General features: G+C 41.9%; 1 protein-coding gene across 1 annotated transcript in view; it reads right to left on the minus strand.

Annotated features, from left to right (window-relative positions):
- The window catches only part of POU6F2 (POU class 6 homeobox 2), a 492,070-nt gene that overhangs the window by 266,658 nt on the left and 204,427 nt on the right, over positions 1 to 20,985 (minus strand). The window contains exon 3 of the mRNA XM_055293368.2: positions 2,435 to 2,526. Within this exon, the coding sequence (XP_055149343.1) occupies positions 2,435 to 2,526 (92 nt within the window). The remainder of the gene's footprint in view (positions 1 to 2,434; positions 2,527 to 20,985) is intronic.

Genomic DNA, 20,985 nt, shown 5'->3' on the forward strand with positions numbered 1-20,985 from the left:
AACGTCATTTGCCCAATTAAAATGATATTATACAAACACACGTTTACATCCACTGTGGAAGGAACAGCCCTTCTCTGGTGGGGAAAGGCAGCTGCTGGGCATGTTTTGAGTGCAGCACGTGGGCTCTTCACCAGGATGACATGGGAAGGACTCCTGTCCTGGTCAAGCCAGATGACCACAAGAGTCATTTGATCTTAGAGTTGATTCAGGAGTTTCATTTCAGCCTTATGGGAGCCATGTGGAACATAATAATCCCATATCTGTTGTTCTTCTACAAGAACCAGTGCAAAGCTCTTATGTGAGAGGTAGGTAATTAAATACAGGCATACTACCAAGCCCATTGCATAATAACCAGGCACTATTCTAATGCTGTAGTTATTCTACCAATGAGATACAGAGAGGTTAGTAACTTGCCCAAGTTGCATGTCTAGTTGAGAGGGGGTTCAAGTTCAAGCCCAGGAAGGCTGCTCCAGAGCCTATGTTTTACCCCTTTCTTGTATCCCCTCCAATACAAAGAACAGATTTAGAGAAGTGGGGCTGCTTTATCTGAAGAATGAGCGGAGGTGTGGAGAGGGCTAAGCCCACACTTTGGCCATTTCCTGCAGTGTTCCTTTCAGGACCCTTTGGGGGAGACTCTGCAGAGCCCTAGGATTCTGCACAGCTGAGTTTAGAACTGCTGCTTTAGACCCCACAGGCCTTGCTTCCTAATGTATTTGTGCACTTTGTTAAATTCACACCAAGTAACTGTGCTTCTCTTTTTAAAAAAGTACAGTTATTCTAATGAGCAAAATAAATATACTTCGGCCGGGCGCGGTGGCTCACGCTTGTAATCCCAGCACTTTGGGAGGCCGAGGCGGGCGGATCACGAGGTCAGGAGATCGAGACCACGGTGAAACCCCGTCTCTACTAAAAATACAAAAAATTAGCCGGGCGTGGTGTTGGGCGCCTGTAGTCCCAGCTACTCGGAGAGGCTGAGGCAGGAGAATGGCGTGAACCCGGGAGGCAGAGCTTGCAGTGAGCCGAGATCGCGCCACTGCACACCAGCCTGGGCGACAGAGCGAGACTCCGTCTCAAAAAAAAAAAAAAAAAAATAAATAAATAAATAAATAAATAAATATACTTCGGGAATGAATACAAAATTATATGCTGGCCCTCAGATTCCAGGTGTTACATCACTGCCAGTAGTGATATTATGGTAAGAGGGAAGGCAAATGAGTAGCTCTCAGACCATATATGGGTCATAGATTTGGGGGTTTTGGCCTGCAGCATTTTAGAAATAGGATTTGTGGGCTCAAGGCAGGGCATGCAGTCTCCAGTCTGTCAAAGGGCCACCACTCCTCACTGACCTGGATCTGTGGGGCTGCCTACCCAACCTGAAGGCATTAGAGTGTGTTACCCCCAGTATGTTCACAGGCAAGTGTGCAGGCATACACACACACAGACACACATAATTACATGAACACACACACAATGTTACAAGCATAAAATTATAAAGCGTATGACACCAAAAATCCTGTTCCTGAGAGTCCCAGGAAAACTCTCTAGGCTTCCATAAGCCAGCAGACATTTCCCCAGGCTTTCTGTCCACAGGCACGGAGTAATCTGTGCTCCGAGATGGACTATGGGATCTGAGGCCATAGGGAGTCTTGGTGGCGAGTGGAATAAGAATGTCAAGGCCAACCCTCACTCTAAACTTGGGTGAGCCTTCAATGTGCTTAAAGTCATTAACTTCCAGGAGCAATAATGACAACAAAAGGGAGAGAAAGGCCCAAGTCTCAGCTTCTCTTTCCAAAAAAGCAGGATGAACTCTGAAAGCTTTACACTAAATGATACAGGTAAAAAGGAAAAAAAAAAAAAAGCCCAGCCTTTTATAACTGTGTTCTACATCTCCATATAGCCCACACCAGGCTGCAAAAAACAAATATTGGACTTTAAAAAATAATGATTGTATTTCTTTATTAATGCAAGAGCTATGTGTGATGTACAGTATTGTCAAACCCAATAAGCTGAACTTGCATTAAAATTGCATTAACTTTTTTATATTAAATCACATCTTGTATTTCAAAAATGGCTATAGTAAGGTTGAAATAACTTAATTTTCTTCACACTCCAGTCATTAAAGTTTTACTTTCCAAGAAACTGCATAGTAACCAACAGCACAATTGTAGTGGGTTTTAAGTTAAAAAAAAAAAAAGTATTTCCACATGATTAAAGCCAACCTTTCCTTTAAGAAGAGAGAAGAGTTTTGCAAACACATATTTTCTTGGTGGTATTTAATAAATAATGTAGTCATACAGCTTTTCATACGAAAATTTATTACCATCTTTGCTCTGTTGGAGTTAATTGGATTTAACTCATTATTATTTATTTGGTTATTTATATGGTTAAACCATCCTAAATGCAGCCCAGTGGAAAGCAGTTGCGAGATACTGACCTGTGGCCCAACTGGAAATGGGGGGTGGGTCTGACTGGCCTGGTGTTGGTCAGGAGTGCCTGGCTCTGATAGTGCCAGGTTTCCTCTGGCCCCTGGAATTCAAAAGAGAAATGCTCCCTTAATATATGATCCAGCCTGGGAACTGCACACAATCCCATTTTCCTGTGATGTCACATAATATTAAGGCATAGATGATACGACAGAGTGGTTTATCAATATCTCCAGTGCTCAAATCACTTATCAACTGCATAAATAATGATGAGAGACATTCAGGATGGCCAAGTTCATCAAGAGGTAGAAGAATAGAATAGCAGGGAATGTAGCACAGTCAGTTTGCATAGAGTATGCCAGTATGTCATATGTGTGGGAAACTGCACCCTTTAAGTACAGGCGAGCCACAGCTAATCTAGTTTCCTAAAATTAAACAAAGTGTGATCTCAGATATGACCAAGTCCATCAATATTTCCCCTAATATGGCTTCCCCCATCTCCTTCATACTCCCTAATATGGCTTCCCCCATCTCCTTCATACTCCCTAATATGGCTTTCCCCATCTCCTTCATACTCCCTAATATGGCTTTCCCCATCTCCTTCATACTCCCAAGTTCTTCCGTACTCTTTGAACACTGAATCTTATGACATCGCTTTCCTGAAAACAAAGCCTTTTTCCATATCACCTTATACAGCGTTCTAAAAAGAATACGGCTCTCCCTAAGCAAGTGTCCCAGGTGCTAATTGAAACAGTAGGAATCCCACAATGGCTCCAGGGAGCTCCACCATGCTAAGCACAGAACACAACTTGCTTCTTTTACCGGAATCCTATTGGACAGCAAAGCAGAAAAAATGAAATTCCACCAAAGAGCAAATCCTTCAAACCCTTTTAACATGGTCATTTCTCTATGTGTGCTTCTGTGCTTTGTTTCAGGACAAACTATAGCAGGTAAGATAGTGGTAGAAACAATAAATACACAAACAAACAAACAAATAAAACCAGTGGCAATTTTTGAGAATTTCTACTTGGTAGCTTTGTTTCCTTGGAGTTTTCTAATGGGTGGTTGAAATCCAATTCCAAGCAAACCTTAACAAGATCCTCTTTCCTGACGTTTGTCCTATGAATAACAAGTGGAAGACAATTCAAACCCTGTTTACCGGCATGCCATGGACAACCCAGAAAAAAAGATATGACTCTGTCACACTTATAAATTTTAAAGAAGGTATTATTGGCTCATTTAAAACAAATTCTCCTATATATTCTCCAAAGGGACAGATTTATAAATAATGGAAACGGGGGAAAATACTTCAGCACATTAAGCTACAAATAAAATTGACTGCTACATATTATTCAATTGACTTCTATCTCCACCACAATGTGTCAATCATAACAGCATTTTATAATAGGATTAAGCAATAAATGTGCAAAGCCATTATGCAGAAATCTGAAAATCTGATTAATTTGTAATATTTTTTGTGCAGAAAGTCAGGAATGGACATTGCTTGGGGAATACTTACAAGCATTCTATTGAAATTTCTAAATTGATTTGGAACAAACTAATAAAAACACAGACTTGCTGACATTTTATAAAGTGAATTCTGTCAAAATATGTTTGGCATTTTAATGATTGCTGTCATTTAATAACAAGGGTAAGATGACCCATCATAAGATGCCAACCATTTCCTCATAATGTGCAGAAGACCTTTCTTCTAAATTTTTTATATGTGATTTACCTATTATGCTTAAAAGCATGGCATTTTAAGCTGGGAGATGGCTTGTGCAGTGCAAACCTTGCAAGTCTCTATTCTTTCTTATATACCCAAGTCCAATTTTGCCCTAAAATTCTCAGCAGAAATTTATGTACTTCAAAGAGTTTATGAGGTTTCAAAGTGATGTTTTGATCAAATATTCAGATTAGGTAAATTCTCAAATGGCTAAAAATGCACAATTTTTTAAAAATTTGGTTGTTTTCCCATACCTGCCAGGCATGGGTTTTTATACCAGACTACGAAAAGAATGTTTTTACAATGCACAGAAAAATAGAAAAGCCCTTTTAAGCAATTAGAAAATGAATACCTTCATTCTAAAAAATTTCTATACCATGCCAAGCCCTTCTGTCTCTTGTTTCTTTCATGCATACTAAGCCCACTTTTTGACTGTGTTTCTAATGCATGCCATCGTAATGTTTGGGATTGGTCTCACACAGGCACTGTGTCAACAAGATTGTGCATTTGTTCCCTTCAACTTTACACAGATTACATTTGCTTACATTTATTCTTTGTTGCTTTGAGGCCTAGCTGGTGCTCAGTAGCTTGTTCTGAGGCTGGTTAATTCTCAAAAACCACGTTCAGTGCAGTCCAGGGCAATTCCACACAATTTCATGTGTAAAATGAAGTCTTTCACAGGCTCTAGAGGAGATTATGTATGCTCTCCTGCCTGGATCCAAAAGTAATGTTTCTTCTTAGTGTGCATCCCCATTTTCCCCAAACACATGTATCATGCATAACCTTGTAGAACCATAAACTAATCCGTCTGTTTGGAAGGAGGCTCTGGAATCAGGGGCCTTCTCAGAGCCAGAGGGGGAATCAGGAAGTCAGAATGAATAAATGGTGTTGGCTAAGGGTTTCAGAGAGATTTGAAGTAACACTTAGCTGAATGTTTGCAGAGAATTTGAGGTTGGATATTTTCATGGGCACAGATATAAAAATACAAACTTGAATGGGTTGGATGGGTTCCTCCTGACCAGGAGCCTAGGAAATGTGTTACATCTCTGAGACCAAGGAATTCCAGGAAAGCTCTCTGAAGTCTGTTCTGAAGTTAGTAGCCTATGCTTTTGAGGCAGCAACTATGAGCTCTATGGGACAGGGGCTGTGCTGCTGGTTCATCACTTTATGCTGTCATTTCATTCACATTTCTTTTTCAATAGAAATAGGGGTCTGGCTTTTAATTCAGCAGTGATATAATTCCTTTAAGACAGGTACTGGCATCCACTTGACTACTCACTGTTGTTTAACATAAAGCTTGGAAATATCTTTAAATTATTAGCTTATTGGCAAATTCTACCTTGATTCCAATTTAGATATTAAAAGCCGTTTGGTGTAAGCGTTAAAAACAAGAACTCTAAAAAAATTTAAACTCTGCCTGGGTTTAAATTTAGCACTACCACTTAACTGAGAATGTGAACTCTGGCTTGGTTTCCAACTTCATGCATCACCTTGTAAAAGTCAGGGATAACAACAGTACCCCTCTCACAGCATTGCTGTTGTGAAGATTAAATGAACTAATATATACGTAACTTTCTTGAAACAGTGCATGCTTGCCATGTAAGTGCTATTTCTTTTGATTATTATTATTTAATAAAAATATTTAATTTGTATTTTTTTTGAGAGAGATAGTATCTCACTCTGTTGCTCCGGCTAGAGTGCAGTGGTGTGACCATTGCTCACTGCAACCTTGATCTCCTGGGCTCAAGCAATCCTCCTGCTTCAGCCTTCTGAGTAGCTAAGACTACAGGAGCGAGCCACTACATCCAGCTAATTTTTTCTTTTTTTTTTGGGTACAGAAATCATCTCACTCCATTTCCCACATTAGCCTCCCAAAGTGCTGGGATTTTAGGCATGAGTCACAATGCCCGGCCTAAATTGTAATTAATTTAATAATATTTAACATTATTTAATTTGTCTATAATAGTGACCTGCCCCAAGTCAACTCAATTCATATTCCTGCCCCTCTGTCCCTTTGTGTGGAGTTCACATTCTCTTGCACACTGGCTACAGGTGGCCACTGTGCACTGACCCTAACTCTGTCCTTGGTACCACTGGATGAATGTTTGGAACTCAACTAAATAGTTGGGTCCTGAAGAGCCTACAAAGCAAGATGTTTACATATATAGTGCTTCCTTTAGGCCATAGTAGCATAATCAGGAAATATGGCACAAAGATAGTGGCAAAGTTTCCAAATTTTTACACAGACCATGGCTTATAGAAGTGGTTCTCACCCAGGCCTGTGAATCATTTGTGGAGCTTCCTGAACACAGAGGTTGATATCCCTCATGAGGCCACTGACAGAGCATCTAAAGGGTAGCTCATGTGAATGTTTTATGAAACTCTACCTGTGATTGAAGACCACAGGGAGCCAGCAGTGGCTTAGATGTTACCCAGGCAAGGCTGAATCTCTGCACTGAGACTGCCATATGCAATCAGTTTTCTGAATGGCAGATGGGTCTGCAGCTAGTGTAATCCCCTTGGCCTTCCAAGCTTCTTTATCTGCACCATTCTTTTATCATAATCCTGATTGACTTCTAGCTTAGCAAGGGAGGAATCATCTCAGATACATCTGTTTTGTAATTATGATTTGTTCACAGGTAATTTTAAAAATATAATTGATTTTAAAGGGATCATAATATAAAATTTAAAATAGCTACATAATAGAAGTTAATTCTCTGCAAATACAAGAAACCGTTTTGAATCTATTATGGAAGTGATAGGTCATAAATGGTGAAGACATCAAAATACTGATTAGGAGTTTGGATGGTACACTTGGATACAACTTATTATTCATTGTTAAAAGACCTAGTTGTCAGAGGGCATTGTTCACTCAGCACCATTGGTCCCAGGGTTGATCTCGCATTTGAAACCCACAGGGTTGCCTGCAGATCCCTCTGCTCTGGAGGGACTGTGACCCACAGAGCTGAGAGGGGCGACCACCTAAGCACGACACTCCTTTCTTCAGTGCCCTCCTGAGGACCAAGCCTCCCACAATCCACTCTCTCCACCCAGCTCAAGCTGAGTCCCTGAACAACCATCACCAATAACTGTCACCGCACTCCTCATAGCAAGTTCATTTTTGTTTTTCAAATTCTTTTTTTAAAAAAAAATTGGTACAATAGATTTTCATTCACCAAGAGAAACCAGGCTCAGCATCTCTTAGCTACACTAAAAGTAAAACAGATGTTCACTCTTGCACAGAGTTTTGAATTCTTCCCTCTTTTTGGAGTTGACTCTTCCAAGTAAGTCATTTTAAGAAACAAATATACTGTTTTTAATCCCGAGAGTATATACTCCCTTTCTGGAGCCTTACCCTTTGCAAAGAGGATATGACAGCCAGGGTAGATTGAGAAAGGAACAGAATCGCAAATATGAATTGCTCATCCCAAGCAAAGCAGCTCCGCTTCCTCCCATGCATCAGCGATCCCTCCAAAGTACAGTGCTTAAGATTCCCTGGTTAATGACCAATGCATTTTTTATGAATTGGGTTCTTTGGATAGAGAGTTTGGGTTTCTGTGCTCTCTGCATTACCACAAACATAATCACATGAAGGTCACAGAGATCCCTCAGCTTTCTCTGGTATTCATACCTTTCTCACCCACTGTTTGCAGTTTCCACCAGTGAAGGAGGTGACACAAAGGTTACTTATTCTAAGACGGACAGTTGGATGCATTATTATTTCACGTTGGGTGTGAGAATCCCAGCTAAGCAGAGCAAAAGTCCCCTCTAAATTAAACTTCTCTTCCTTTCAATTTTTTCAAGATTACTAACCAAGGAGGGAGTGGAAGTGTCTATAAAAATCTCTGCTGAGCTACTGCCACTGTTTGCCACTTTTTATTGCAAGTTAGAATTTCTTTATGATACTGGCCACACAGGTATTTATGTACAGAACACTGTACAGACCCTTAGTAGAATCTGAGACTCTAAGGCTAATTCTACAAGCCATGCTTGGAAATCAAACATTCATTAATCCACAAAAGGGTTTGTACGTTTTTGCAAATTACATTGTCAGGTACTTGTAAATTCACCTATTGAGGCCTGGAGAACCAAGACTGTCTGATTACATTAATATGAAAAATGCATTTCTTTATTCTTACAGTGAGTACTTATCTGGCTCCAGCAGAAAGAAGTCCAGCTTTCTTTGGGTGAGGAATCTAGGTCCTAAGTGGTTCTAAATCTTTACTTTATGGCTGCATCTATACATGAAAAGCCAAAAGGAGATTTGGGACAGTTAGATAAAGTACAAAAAGAAATCCTACAAATCTCTTATTTGGACTGAAGATGTTTTTGTACTTTCTGCCAAAATTCCTCAATAATTGCTTGATTTTTTATATGTAGATTTAGTCTGTGCTATAGAAGACTTTAATGACCTTTTTTCCTCAAAATTTACTAAACAGCCCTCAGTCTTTCTCCAACAAATTTTTATCATTTGTTTTCACATCTATCTAACAAAAGCAGAGCTAAACTCCTGGGTGATATCCAGGCCAATAAAGTTCTCAATTTCTGTAAATACTTTTTCTCAGAGAGACATGAAAAAAGGAGATAATCATCAAATGTATTTTAGCAAAATTCCATGACATACTTCAGGCAGTTAAGAGAACTTTGGGAGTAGAGATTATTCCTTGAGTACTGCTATCTCTACAAGAGTGTAAGTTCTTTCAGGGAAAAGTCTCTAACTCATTTTGTATCTCCCACAGGCCAGCTCCAGGCCTTTGTATGTAGATACATATGTATGTATCTCCATATGTATGTGTGTATGGTGGTGTTGAGGTACATCACAGTGAGTTCAAATTCTTAAAACGATGGAGGTATGCGTCAAAATCAGCGGAAAGAAGTCAGACACAGATTTTAGAGCATCCAATAATAGTTTAATTTTTAAAATGCCTTTTTAAATCTAAGAAGCCTTGCTCATTTCACCACAGTTCTCCCAGGAAATGCACACTTGCTCTGACAAGGTCATTGCTAGGAGGCGCCCTCAACACTTCACTCCATTCCTGGACAGAGTCTCCTTATAACTGATGGCTGAGCTCTGGAATCCACAGATGGTGCAGCCACACGTTCTGGGCTTTCATGCCCATCTAAGCCGCTTCCCTCTTGCTTCGTCCTTGCTCAACTCTGTGCCAATGGGGTTAAATAATTTGGGGGGATCAGTGCAAAATAAACATGCATTTTTCAGATATTTTCCTCTGCAAGTCCTGGCCTGGGGCTGGGAAATCAATCTCTCCTTCCCCAAGGCACCACCCCAACCTATCGCAGATGGGCGAACCCAAGGGATTGTAACCTTCCCACTGAGATGTGTTGGAGACCTGGATCAGGGTTGAGCAGGAAGACCCTTGATGAGTTGCACGCTGAGCATATGATCTTCCCCTTACCTGAGCCCAAGCCCCCTGAGAAGGGCAGAGTGGAGCACGTGACAGCCACACTCAGGCTTCCAGGGCCGCCAGGGGCAGAGAGTGGGCAGCCGGAGCCCGTCCTGTCCTGGGGAGGTGAGGAAACTCTAAACCCCCTCCATCCTCCTACACGCTCAGATGTCCCATTGGACTTTACTCATAAAACACAAACTCACAGACAAATTCTGAAGAAATTCAGGATGGTGACCTCAGGGCATTAAATCCCAGCCATGGGGTTCTGTGGGCTGCCAGGCTCTGTGAGACTGCAGCAGTCACCTGCCCGTGAAAGGGGCCCTCCCCACAGCTCGCTGCCGATTCCACTGACTCGGTTTCCATACAATTTTGGGTTACTAGTTTTCCTTCAAGAAACCTCAGAAAGGATCCTCAAATTTTGAAAATTGTCCCTACACTTAAAACTGCTTCAAGAAAGTCGCTTTTCTAAATCAGTGCAAATTCTTTTTTCTTTTTTTTTTCTGGAGATGGAGTCTCACTCTGTGGCCCAGGCTAGGGTGCAGTGGCTTGATCTCGGCTCACTGCAACTTCCACCTCCTGGGTTCAAGCGATTCTCCTGTCTCAGCCTCCTGAGTAGCTGGAATTACAGGCACACACCACCATGCCCAGCTAATGTTTGTATTTTTAGTAGAGACAGGGTTTTGCCATGTTAGTCTCGAACTTCTAACCTCGGGTGATCTGCCTGCCTCAGCCTCCCAAAGTGCTGGGATTACAGGCGTGAGCCACCGCGCCTGGCCCAAATTAGTGCAAATTCTTTTCTTTTTTTTTTTTTTTTTTTTTTTTTTTTTTTTTTTTTTTGAGACAGAGTCTCGCTCTGTCGCCCAGGCTGGAGTGCAGTGGCGCAATCTCGGCTCACTGCAACCTCCTCCTCCCGGGTTCACGCCATTCTCCTGCCTCAGCCTCTCCGAGTGGCTGGGACTACAGGCGCCCGCCACCACGCCCGGCTAATTTTTTGTATTTTTAATAGAGACGGGGTTTCACCGTGGTCTCGATCTCCTGACCTCGTGATCCGCCCGCCTCGGCCTCCCAAAGTGCTGGGATTACAAGCGTGAGCCACCGTGCCCGGCAATTAGTGCAAATTCTCAAGAATGCTTATATCTACAGAGGAATTTAAACATGGCTTTTTTTCCCCAACAAGAAATCAAACCTACAAATCATCAACATGTCTATTACAGGTCATTATGCATAACCTCCTAAACATATCATTTAGTGGGAAATTAAGATAAAGTATGATTTTGTTTTCTAACTCATTATCTATGCTGATAATAGAGAGACAAGGTATGAATTCTTCAAAAAAGGAAGCATTTGAAAGGTGTCACCTGCCTTTCTTCAGCTGTAGATCTACCTTTGTGACAGTGTTTCACTTTCACTAACAACACAGATTTTCTCCCCTGGCTAGCTGCCAAATCACTGGGGAGCTTGACAACAAGGGGACAAGATTTAGATTCTTCAAGGCAGTGTGATTGGCCTAGCTTTAAATTGTTTTCAGTTTACCTACCTATAATAAAATCGGCAAGAATTACCAAGAGCTGGCTTTAAATGTGCTTGAAAAATGGCCAAAGCTGTTAAAAAATCTTTGAAATTTTGGGACTAGCTTAGGTGAAGAGAGAGAGAGAGAAGAGCATTTTGGAGGTGAGGAGATATGGGCAAAGTGAGGGGAGCTAGTCCATGTTTTCTTACCTGACACCTGCATTATACTACTGTGGTGTGGAAATGGCAAGGCCAAAGAAGGCTGTAGTTCTTTCTGCAAGATCCCACCCTCCAGCCCACTTTTAAAACATTCTGATTTGTGTTCTAATATCTGCAAGGCTCTCTTTGCAGCTTTACAGACCTATAGGACTTCCCCATCTGATACCTTCTTACGAGATTTTCAACTGTTTTTACTCACTGAGACTGTTAGCCAAGTGGCCCCACATGGATACTGGAAACTGAAGCCTGAAGAGGAGATGGGGATGGAACAGAGATCGCTGTGTTGTGGTGACAGGAGTCCACACTCTTGCTCGGACCAAAGTTATCGTGAGAACGACGGTGATACCTCATTTCCCTCTTCTCCTCCAAGACCCCAGATGCCTTTCAGAGATCTGAACTCTGCACAACCCTTCAGCAGCAAGGAGGGTACTAATCTGTCATATAGAATATGATTTAAGCACGAGTTACAACAGAATAAACCATTATTTCAATTGAAAATGATGGCCTCTGGGTGCAGTCACTTCTGATAACATGCATGGTACAAGACCTCAGAGACCTTAGAACAGTGGTTCTTCATCGGCAGTAGCTGCATTTGACTGCAAAGGGCACGTGATTAGATCACAGACCATGGACTTCCCCAGATCTTAAGATTTCACAGTGCAGTCAAATTAAAGGAGAACATTAATAATTGGGACAATAGGAATATGAATCTTGAAATTTAATTTTTCCAAGAAAAAATTTTAATTGTCATGTGCTACTGCGTCCAGAATTGGTTCCTTGTGGTGGGTTCTTGGTCTCGCTGACTTCAAGAATGAAGCCAGGGACCCTGGTGGTGAGTGTCACAGTTCTTAAAGATGGTGTGTCTGGAATTTGTTCCTTCAGATGTTCACATGTGTCCGGAATTTCCTCCTCCTGGTGGGTTTGTGGTCTCACTGATTTCAGGAGTGAAGCTGCAGACTTTTGCAGTGAGTGTTACAGCTCATAAATGCAGTGCAGACCCAAACAGTTGGCAGCAGCAAGAGTTACTGTGAAGAGCAAAAGAACAAAACCTCCACAAGGCTGAAGGGGATCTGAGCAGGTTGCTGGTGCTGGCTCGGGTGGCCAGCTTTTATTCCCTTATTTGGCCTGGCCCACATCCTGCTGATTGGTCCATTTTACAGAGCACTGATTGGTCCATTTTATAGAGTGCTGATTGGTCCATTTTATAGAGTGCTGATTGGTCCATTTTATAGAGTGCTGATTGGTCGTTTTTACAGAGTGCTGATTGGTGTGTTTATAAACCTTTAGCTAGACACAGAGTGCTGATTGGTGCATTTACAATCCTTTAGCTAGAAAGAAAAGTTCTCCAAGTCCCCACCCGACCTGGAAACCCAGCCGGCTTCACCTCTCACTATCATGATCAAACAAGACATTTTAATGCCCTTCTCCCACCCCAAAGGATGTGTTCTCCATCTCAAGACAATCCTTTAAAATGAAGAATCTCAGCCTAATGAAAAACTTACAGCATCAGGCTTTCTTTTTCACTTTCCTTTTGACCAGTGACTGTTTCATTGTAGATGGACCGTGGTCTGTTTGGAGTGTTTGGGAGTTTCATGTGTTTGGTGTCAGCAAGGTAGGATTTGAGGAATCACAGCATGCTCACTGCTTTTATTCTTCTAGGCACAGGAATGTGTGGCCAACACTCCTCTTTATTCAAAATTCTTTTGAATAAAGAATTCCTTTCTTCCCTCAATCCTTATTTTTAAGAGACAAAAATATAATTTCCTTCATATATACATATTTCTATGTGCCAGGTCATACACTAATGACTTTGTATGTATTATTTCATCAACTCTTACATTAACCCTATTAGGTGTTTATGATTATTCCATTCATTTATACAGGAAACAAAACTGTATAAACTGTCTAAATAAATAGACAAATTAACTCACTGCCTGTTCGGCACAATGAGGAAGCGGCAGAGAGATGAGTGTATCCGGGCTTTCTCATTGATGGCAGGATCACGTCTTTATCCAATTAGGTTTCTCTACTGCTCAAACATTTTATAATACCTACCATTGACTCAATACTTACCATGTGCCAGCCACTATACTCAGTATTTTATATCCGTTTTCTTGTTAAATATTCACAGAAGGTCTGTGTAATCAGGACCATCATTCCCATTTTGCAGATGTGGAAACTAAGGTTTAGACAGGTTAAATAATTCACCTGTGGTCACAGTTAGTGAGTGATAGCATTGGGATCTGAATCCAATTCCATTTGACTTCAAGACTACACTACATTATACATAAAATGCAAATTTCAAAAAGATAGACAACAATAAATCACCAATATCATGATACAAATTGCATTTTTCAGGTATTTTCCTCTGCATCTAATGAAGCCTGGCCCCAGAGCACTCTACGTTCCCAGTATGGTGGGTGGAGGAGGGGAAATGGCAGAGAAGTGGGGGAAGGGGAAGAGTGGGTCCCACCAGAGACATCCTTTTCCTGTGCCCCATTTTTTTCCCCAGGAAAACTTGACCAAATTCCAAAGAAATAAGCACCCCCCGCAATCGTCTTTAAAATAATGTTAATAATGAGGTAAGTGCAGCTGCATTCTTAGTTTAGGGTCTCCATAGTCAAGGTGTGACCCCTGGGCCAGCAGCATTGGCATCCCCTGGGACCTTGTGAGAAAGGCAGATGCTCAGGTCCCAGTCCAGCCGGGTCTCAGACCCACCAAATCAGAATCTACATTATAACAAAGCCCCTAGGTGATGCACAATGCCCAAGGTAAACTGCAAGAAGCACTGGGTTTGAGTTTATAATTCTTTCCCTTTCTCCTTTTCCTTCCTCCCTTCCTCCATCCTTTTCTCCTTCACTTCTCCCTTTCTTGTTTCCTTTCTCTCATTTTCATTCCTTCCTTCTTCCTCCCTTCCTTTCTTTTTTATTTGAGCAGTACTAAAAGCAGGAATGCACCCACAACTCCTAACTTGTATCAGACATTTGCAGTAGACTCTTTAATCCTATCCCACAAAAGTCAAGGGGGAGGCGTGAGAATGTGGAGAAAGAAAATGTGCCGGAGGAATGCTCTCAATCACAGTAATAACCTGGGCCACTTCTCACCCCATGCAACCTGCTGGGAGGACACCCAAGGAAGAGGTTCACAGCAGGAAAAGCTGCTCCCACATTCTCTTAAAGGGAACCATATTTATCCTTTTTAAAACACAACAAACCTGGTGCCAAATGTAGCCCAATATCATTGCTCTGTTATTTATGGCAATTTTCCTGACCACTTTCTCCTTCCATATCCATATCTTTACTTTTCCATTTGTGAGGGTCCATGAAGATAAGAGTCTGGCCCATCCATTTCAGTTATTTGCTCTCAGAACACTACATTCTTTACAAAAGTAGCCAAAGCACCACTTTAAATAAGGGGAATGAAAATTTTAAATCCCTCAAAGCAGAAATAAAACAGCATTTCTATACAGATACTCCAAAAGGGTAGCATTTGCAATCCACTCTTGTGTGCAACTCACAATCGGTGAAAGGAGGGTCATTTAGAACTCAGTAAAGGACAGGAAGGAAATACCTACCCCCAGAGGAATTACATTGCATGAAATTGTAGCATCACACCTAGTTAGCAAACCCTTATGGTAATAGAGCTTCTATAACAGAAACACCACAAAATTGATCAGGAAGAGAAAGATGTCGCACAACTCACTACAAACAAATTACCATGAGTTTCAAACCTTCTTCAAAGATGGGGTAACAAAATATTGCATTCCTATGAAGATTAAGTAGATCTAGAATATGAAAACTCAAATCAATGTCTCATCAAGAGATTGTTGGAGACTTTTTTCTTTCCCAAGAGTTGGTTATAAAAAACCAACCAGCCAAACAACTAGTCCAATTCATGTGTCTCTGACCATTTTTCTCTCACTTAGTCTATTTCTTTGCATTACTATAATTGAAAAAGTCTCTATTGCTAAAAGATGCTATTAACTTGAGTGCATTCATAGAGTGTTATATTACTAATAGACTTAGGTCATATTCTTTTATCCTTTTAGCAAAGCATTATTTTGTTGTCCTCTTGTTCTGAAGATTATGTTCCACTTAAAGTCAAATAGAACAAAAGCTCCATAGAACTTGTTCAGATTATTTTTATGATTATTTTAACACCATTACATGATAGTATCAATTGTGTTGCAATTTCCATTTGTTATATCAACTTATTTTTGGGTCTGTGTCAGAGCTCATCTTATATAAATCCCCCTACTAACCATGACTTGGACTCTGATTATAACTTACAGGTTTTCAGTCCAAATTCTTAAAAAATGTACTTCTTGAGTTTACATTTGATTTTAGAACTTTAGGGTCAGAATTGAAACAAGACACATACAATGGTAAAAAGGTGAAATAATAATAAAAAAAGTATCCAATAGTTTAAAAATAGATTTCATATTTTATTAAACCCAAGATGTTATTGATGTAAAATTCATGAATATTTTGTTCCACAAGGAAAGAAACAAAGCTGCCAGTTAAACCATGACATGCCACTAATTATTTATTTTTTATTTTTTATTTTTTTTTTAGATGGAGTCTCGCTCTGTCGCCCATGCTGGAGTGCAGTGGCGCAATCTCGGCTCACTGCAAGCTCTGCCTCCCGGGTTCACGCCATTCTCCTGCCTCAGCCTCTCCGAGTAGCTGGGACTACAGGCGCCCGCCACCACACCTGGCTAATTTTTTGTATTTTTTAGTAGAGACGGGGTTTCACCGTGGTCTCGATCTCCTGACCTCGTGATCTGCCCGCCTCGGCCTCCCAAAGTGCTGGGATCACAAGCGTGAGCCACTGCGCCCAGCTGACATGCCACTAATTATAAGGCACATCCCAATTTGCATCCCCAAATCTTCCTTTTAAGATGCCTTATTAAAATGTTGGTAAAAAGACTGTATATCTTAGAATGAATAAAATACATTAGTACTCATTACTCATTGGGCTTTATATATCAGTGAGTTATGGCACAGACAATAGGAAGTCAAACAAACTGGAGATTTTGACGTACAATTTCCAAAGATCCTCAAGGTTTGGTGGGTTAAAATGTCTTTCTGGAGTATGGCAGTTGGATAAAATGCCTTATTAGAAGTTGACTCAGCTGGATGTGGTGGTTCACGCCTGTAATCCCAGCACTTTGGGAGCCAAGGCAGGCAGATCACGAGGTCAGGAGTTTGAGACCAGCCGACCAACATGGTGAAACCTTGTCTCTACTAAAAATACAAAAATTAGCCAGGCATGGTGGCGCATGCCTGTAATCCCAGCTACTCAGGAGGCTGAGGCAGCAGAATCACTTAAACCCGGGAGTTGGAGGTTGCAGTGAGCCGAGATCATGCTATTGCACTCCAGCCTCGGTGACAGAGCAAGACTCCATAAAAAAAAAAGAAGTTGACTCAAACAAGAAGGGATCAGGGAAAGAAACACCAGTCCTTGAGCATCAGCCTAGAATCTGGCAATATTCTATCTAGAAAATTCTGCATCTGTGATCTCATTTAATCTTCATAACAAACCCATGATATTAGAATATTAGAATAAAGGGTTAGAAAATTCAAGTAACTTTTCTTTTTTTAAGAAAAGGGGGAGGAGGAAAAGGAAGAGTTGGGATTCAAACCTGAGGCTGGTCAAGTTCTTGTGCTCTTTCAATCCCAAGCTGCACTGTACACAAATCTATGTATTATATGCAAGTCTATCAATGTGTATCATGAGGAGTATTTAGGTATGTCAATGTACTTTAGCCACAGACCACCATGTGGTGGAGCACATTCTGATTTACAGATTCACTGAAAGGAAGGGTCAGGCACAGTGGCTCCCACCTGTAATCCCAGCACTTTGGAAGGCCAAGGCAGGAGGATCACTTGAGCTCAGGAGATAGAGACCAGCCTGGTCAACATGGCAAAACCCCATCTCTACAAAAAATACAAAAAAATTAGCCAGGCACGGTGGCACATGCCTGTAGTCCCAGCTACTCGGGAGGCTGGGGTGGGAGAATCACCTGAGCTTGGGCGGTCGGGGCTTTGGTGAGCTATGATCGTGCCACTGCACTCCAGCCTGGGTGAGGGAGTGAGGCCCTGTTGACATACATATACCATGCGGGCATCTCAGTAGGAAGTGGGTAGAAGGAATGATGGATAGGATTTGGGCTTGCATTCAGTGATTTTGGAAAGAGTTCAAGGAAGTGGAGCTTCACTCTGGATTGGATGATGCTTTCTGAAAGTGGGACAATGTTATGACTAATTACTTTAGTAATAATTCTGCAGGAGGTAGGAAAAATGAAGCCAATTTAAAACTATTTGGCCGGGCATAGTGGCTCACGCCTGTAATCCCAGCACTTTGCGAGCCCAAGGAGGGCAGATCATGAGGTCAGGAGATCAAGACCTTCCTGGCCACATGGTGAAACCCCATCTCTACTAAAAATATTTTTAAAAATTAGCTGGGCGTGGTGGCACGTGCCTGTAGTCCCAGCTACTCGGGAGGCTGAGGCAGGAGAATAGCTTGAACCTGGGAGGCGGAGGTTGCAGTGAGCAGAGATCATGCAACTGCACTCCACCCTGGCGACAGAGTGAGACTCTGTCTCAAAACAAAAACAAAAACAAAAAACAAACAAACAAAAAATATCACAAAAACAAACTGTATTTGATAAAAGAACAGTATGTACTCATATTAGTCAGAATGAGTGACTATTTGGTCATTTTGTGGTTTGGACAATATTGGTTTTTTTGTCTGTCTTCAGGCATGATAATGGAGTGCACCTGGTTTTGCTGTGGTCCATCCTGGTCAGAGTGGCCTTGTCTGATGTTGATGTTCTATGAAATTGTGCTCAGTGAGACAATACCAAGACCTCAGTTGTGAGCACCAGGCCAAGTCCTAGGTGTTAGGGGCTGCTCTTCTCTTTCTCAGTTCAAGAGTACAAGTTTCATTTTGAGAGTATATGATGGACCCCAAACCATGTGGGAGGTATGGATGATGCTATCTAATGCTAATTATAAAATTTTTGTACAGGGAGATACATTTGGTAATGAAGAGCTTCTCTTGGAAATGTCAGCTGAAAGCAGAATATCTGATAAATTTCTGGTTGACCTGTCTGACAGTTTCATCTCTCTGGAGTTCAGGGAGCAGAGTCTAGACTTAATTCTGAACAACTGGGCCACGTTGCTGTAATAGGATCCTTAGGATAATGTGACTGAATATCCTTAGACAGGTTGTTTATCAAGAAAGGGAATGCGAGGCAGAGGCAGATGTGCCTAGACTTTAGAAAATTAGATTCTGAAAAATTCAAGATCATTCACATAATCCCGTAACCAGAACCCTTAGAAGATAACAAGAGTCTCTGAAAATCAGATTCTGGCCAGGCATGGTGCCTCTGCTCTGTCCTGTCTCTTGTCCACCCTACCCTCTGATGGCAGTAAAGACTTGTCAATGCCACCGTGGAGTGCAGCCTAGCCAATGCCTCCAACTTTGGTGCTTACTCTCAGACAGCTGAGTCAGGAGATTAAGCAGTCAGGGTTTGGGGTTTGGGGTGGAACAGGCAGGCAAAGACACAGCCTCCATTAGGACGCCTGTCAGTGGTTAAGCGCCAGCCCCAGGCAGGGATCTAGCAAGAGCCTGAGGATGAGGAGCACAGGCTCTGAAGGCAGACTGCCTGTCTCCACCACTTAATGGACATGGGACCTCCAGCAAGCTGCTTAATCTTTCTTGGCTCAGTTTTGTCATCTGTAAAATTGAAATAAAAATGCTACCTCCTTCATAGAGTGAGGCTGAAGTGCACTAAATAAATAAATTGCAAAATCACAGTTTCTGGCACATAGTAAACACACAATAAATGTAAGCGTTCTTATTGTTACCTTCTATTTGAAGGGAGACAAGAGACCACCTTGGCGATCACATTAGTAGGCATGTCACCCAGCAGGGCTCCAGAACATAGAGCAGGTGGCAGGCCTGGGAAACCGGGTCACAGCTGTTTGGTCTGACAAGATACTGAGATTCTGAGCATTAGCCTCAAGCATTGTCAATGCCTGGGGGCAGGGTAGAGCCCACAGGTGTGTCAGGAGAGGAAGAAACAGAGCTGGGGAAGGAGCACACCCTGACAGCACCTCCCCCAGTGATTTGCGAAGGCTCTGCGGGAGGGGAGATGACAGGCACTGCTCAGGGCTCAGACACAAGGGACATAGAGCTCAGGACAGAAATCCACGCAGTCCTGTATGAGCGGTAGTGGAAGAAGAATGAAAGGAATTATATTTCCAGTGCGGAAGATATCATTTTCAGGGCAATGTCTGGCAGGGATGGTTTTGGGCAAAAATGGCTCGGTTGGTGCTGAGGAATCTATACAAAGGCTGAGGTGGTGTCTGAATGTGCATCCCCAAAATAACGCAGGTCCCAAGTGGAGCATAAGCACACATGTAGACATAGGTGGACTGTAACGATAGGGGCCATATAAATAAACAAAGACCAGGGAGACAGCCACCAGGGAGGTAGTGACAGCCTGCATGCTTAACCAAGTAGCAAACGCTTGCTCAGAGCCCAGGCTGGATTCCGCTAGTATTTTCTTGCAGCTGTCATTTATCTATCTGCACTCCATTCCTAGTAGCTCTTAGTCCTTGCCCCGCAGAAGAACTATGCTTCGGGATTCCCAGTTCTAAGACCCTGGTCTGAGTTCCAAGTTCACTACTGACTATGAGCTCTAGCCACCTCATATGATATTTATTAAATTCTTGCCAGGTGGAACATATTTTGCAACATGCTAGGGATACATAAAAAATATACCAGCCACGCATGGTGGTGAGTGCCTGTAATCCCAGCTACTTGGGAGGCTGGGTTGGGGGAATCGCTTGAACCTGGGAGGCGGAGATTGCAGTGAGTGCCGATAGTGCCACTGCACTCCAGCCTGGGCAACAGAGCAAAACTCCATCTCAAATAAAATAAAATAAAATAAAATAAATATATATATATTCCAAGTTGTCATACTTCTCATTACTTAATTAATTTACTCATTCCCAAAAATATTTACTGAATGATGGCCAGATATGCTCCCTGAGCCTCTGGGGCCTACGACCTGGCAGTGAAGCTACCTATTAAACTAATGGTTAAACAAGGAATTATTTCAGGAGATCACCTGAAAGAGGATCTAGGAAATTCCAGGGAACGCAGGGCAGCACTAGAATATTCCCCTACATGTCTACCAGTTGCCCCATCAAGAGAAGATGTTTGGGAATACCTGGTTCTATTTTTATAAAACTTTCTTTGAGACATAGGCTTCGTTTTTAGACATATCCTTCATAAACTTCTGTTTTAAGTCATTAGCATTATATTTCAGGGTTTGTAAAAACAGTTAAAACAGAAGTTTAAAGACCTGGATGCTTGAACCCAACTGTCTCCATTGACAGTTTTCCTGGTTGTCATGTTACAGCGGGAGGGAGGACAATCCAGTGGCGCTGTCCTGGATCTGATTAGCCCAGGAGTATTTGCTGTATATCTTCACTGGACTGAGCATTCTTGTCCTTAGTACACTACTGTCCTTCACCCCCCTCCCCCAACCCGCCCCCCATCCTATTGTAATGCTGTTCTAATGACTTTACACTGAAGTGTACTTGCAGCCATCATAACTTCTTTAGGTAACAGTGGATAAACATCAGCTTGAGAAATTCCAGGTCTATATTATTTATGAAGCTGCAAT

The sequence above is a fragment of the Symphalangus syndactylus genome, chromosome 9, assembly GCF_028878055.3.
Source record: "Symphalangus syndactylus isolate Jambi chromosome 9, NHGRI_mSymSyn1-v2.1_pri, whole genome shotgun sequence".
Taxonomy (NCBI): Eukaryota; Metazoa; Chordata; class Mammalia; order Primates; family Hylobatidae; genus Symphalangus; species Symphalangus syndactylus.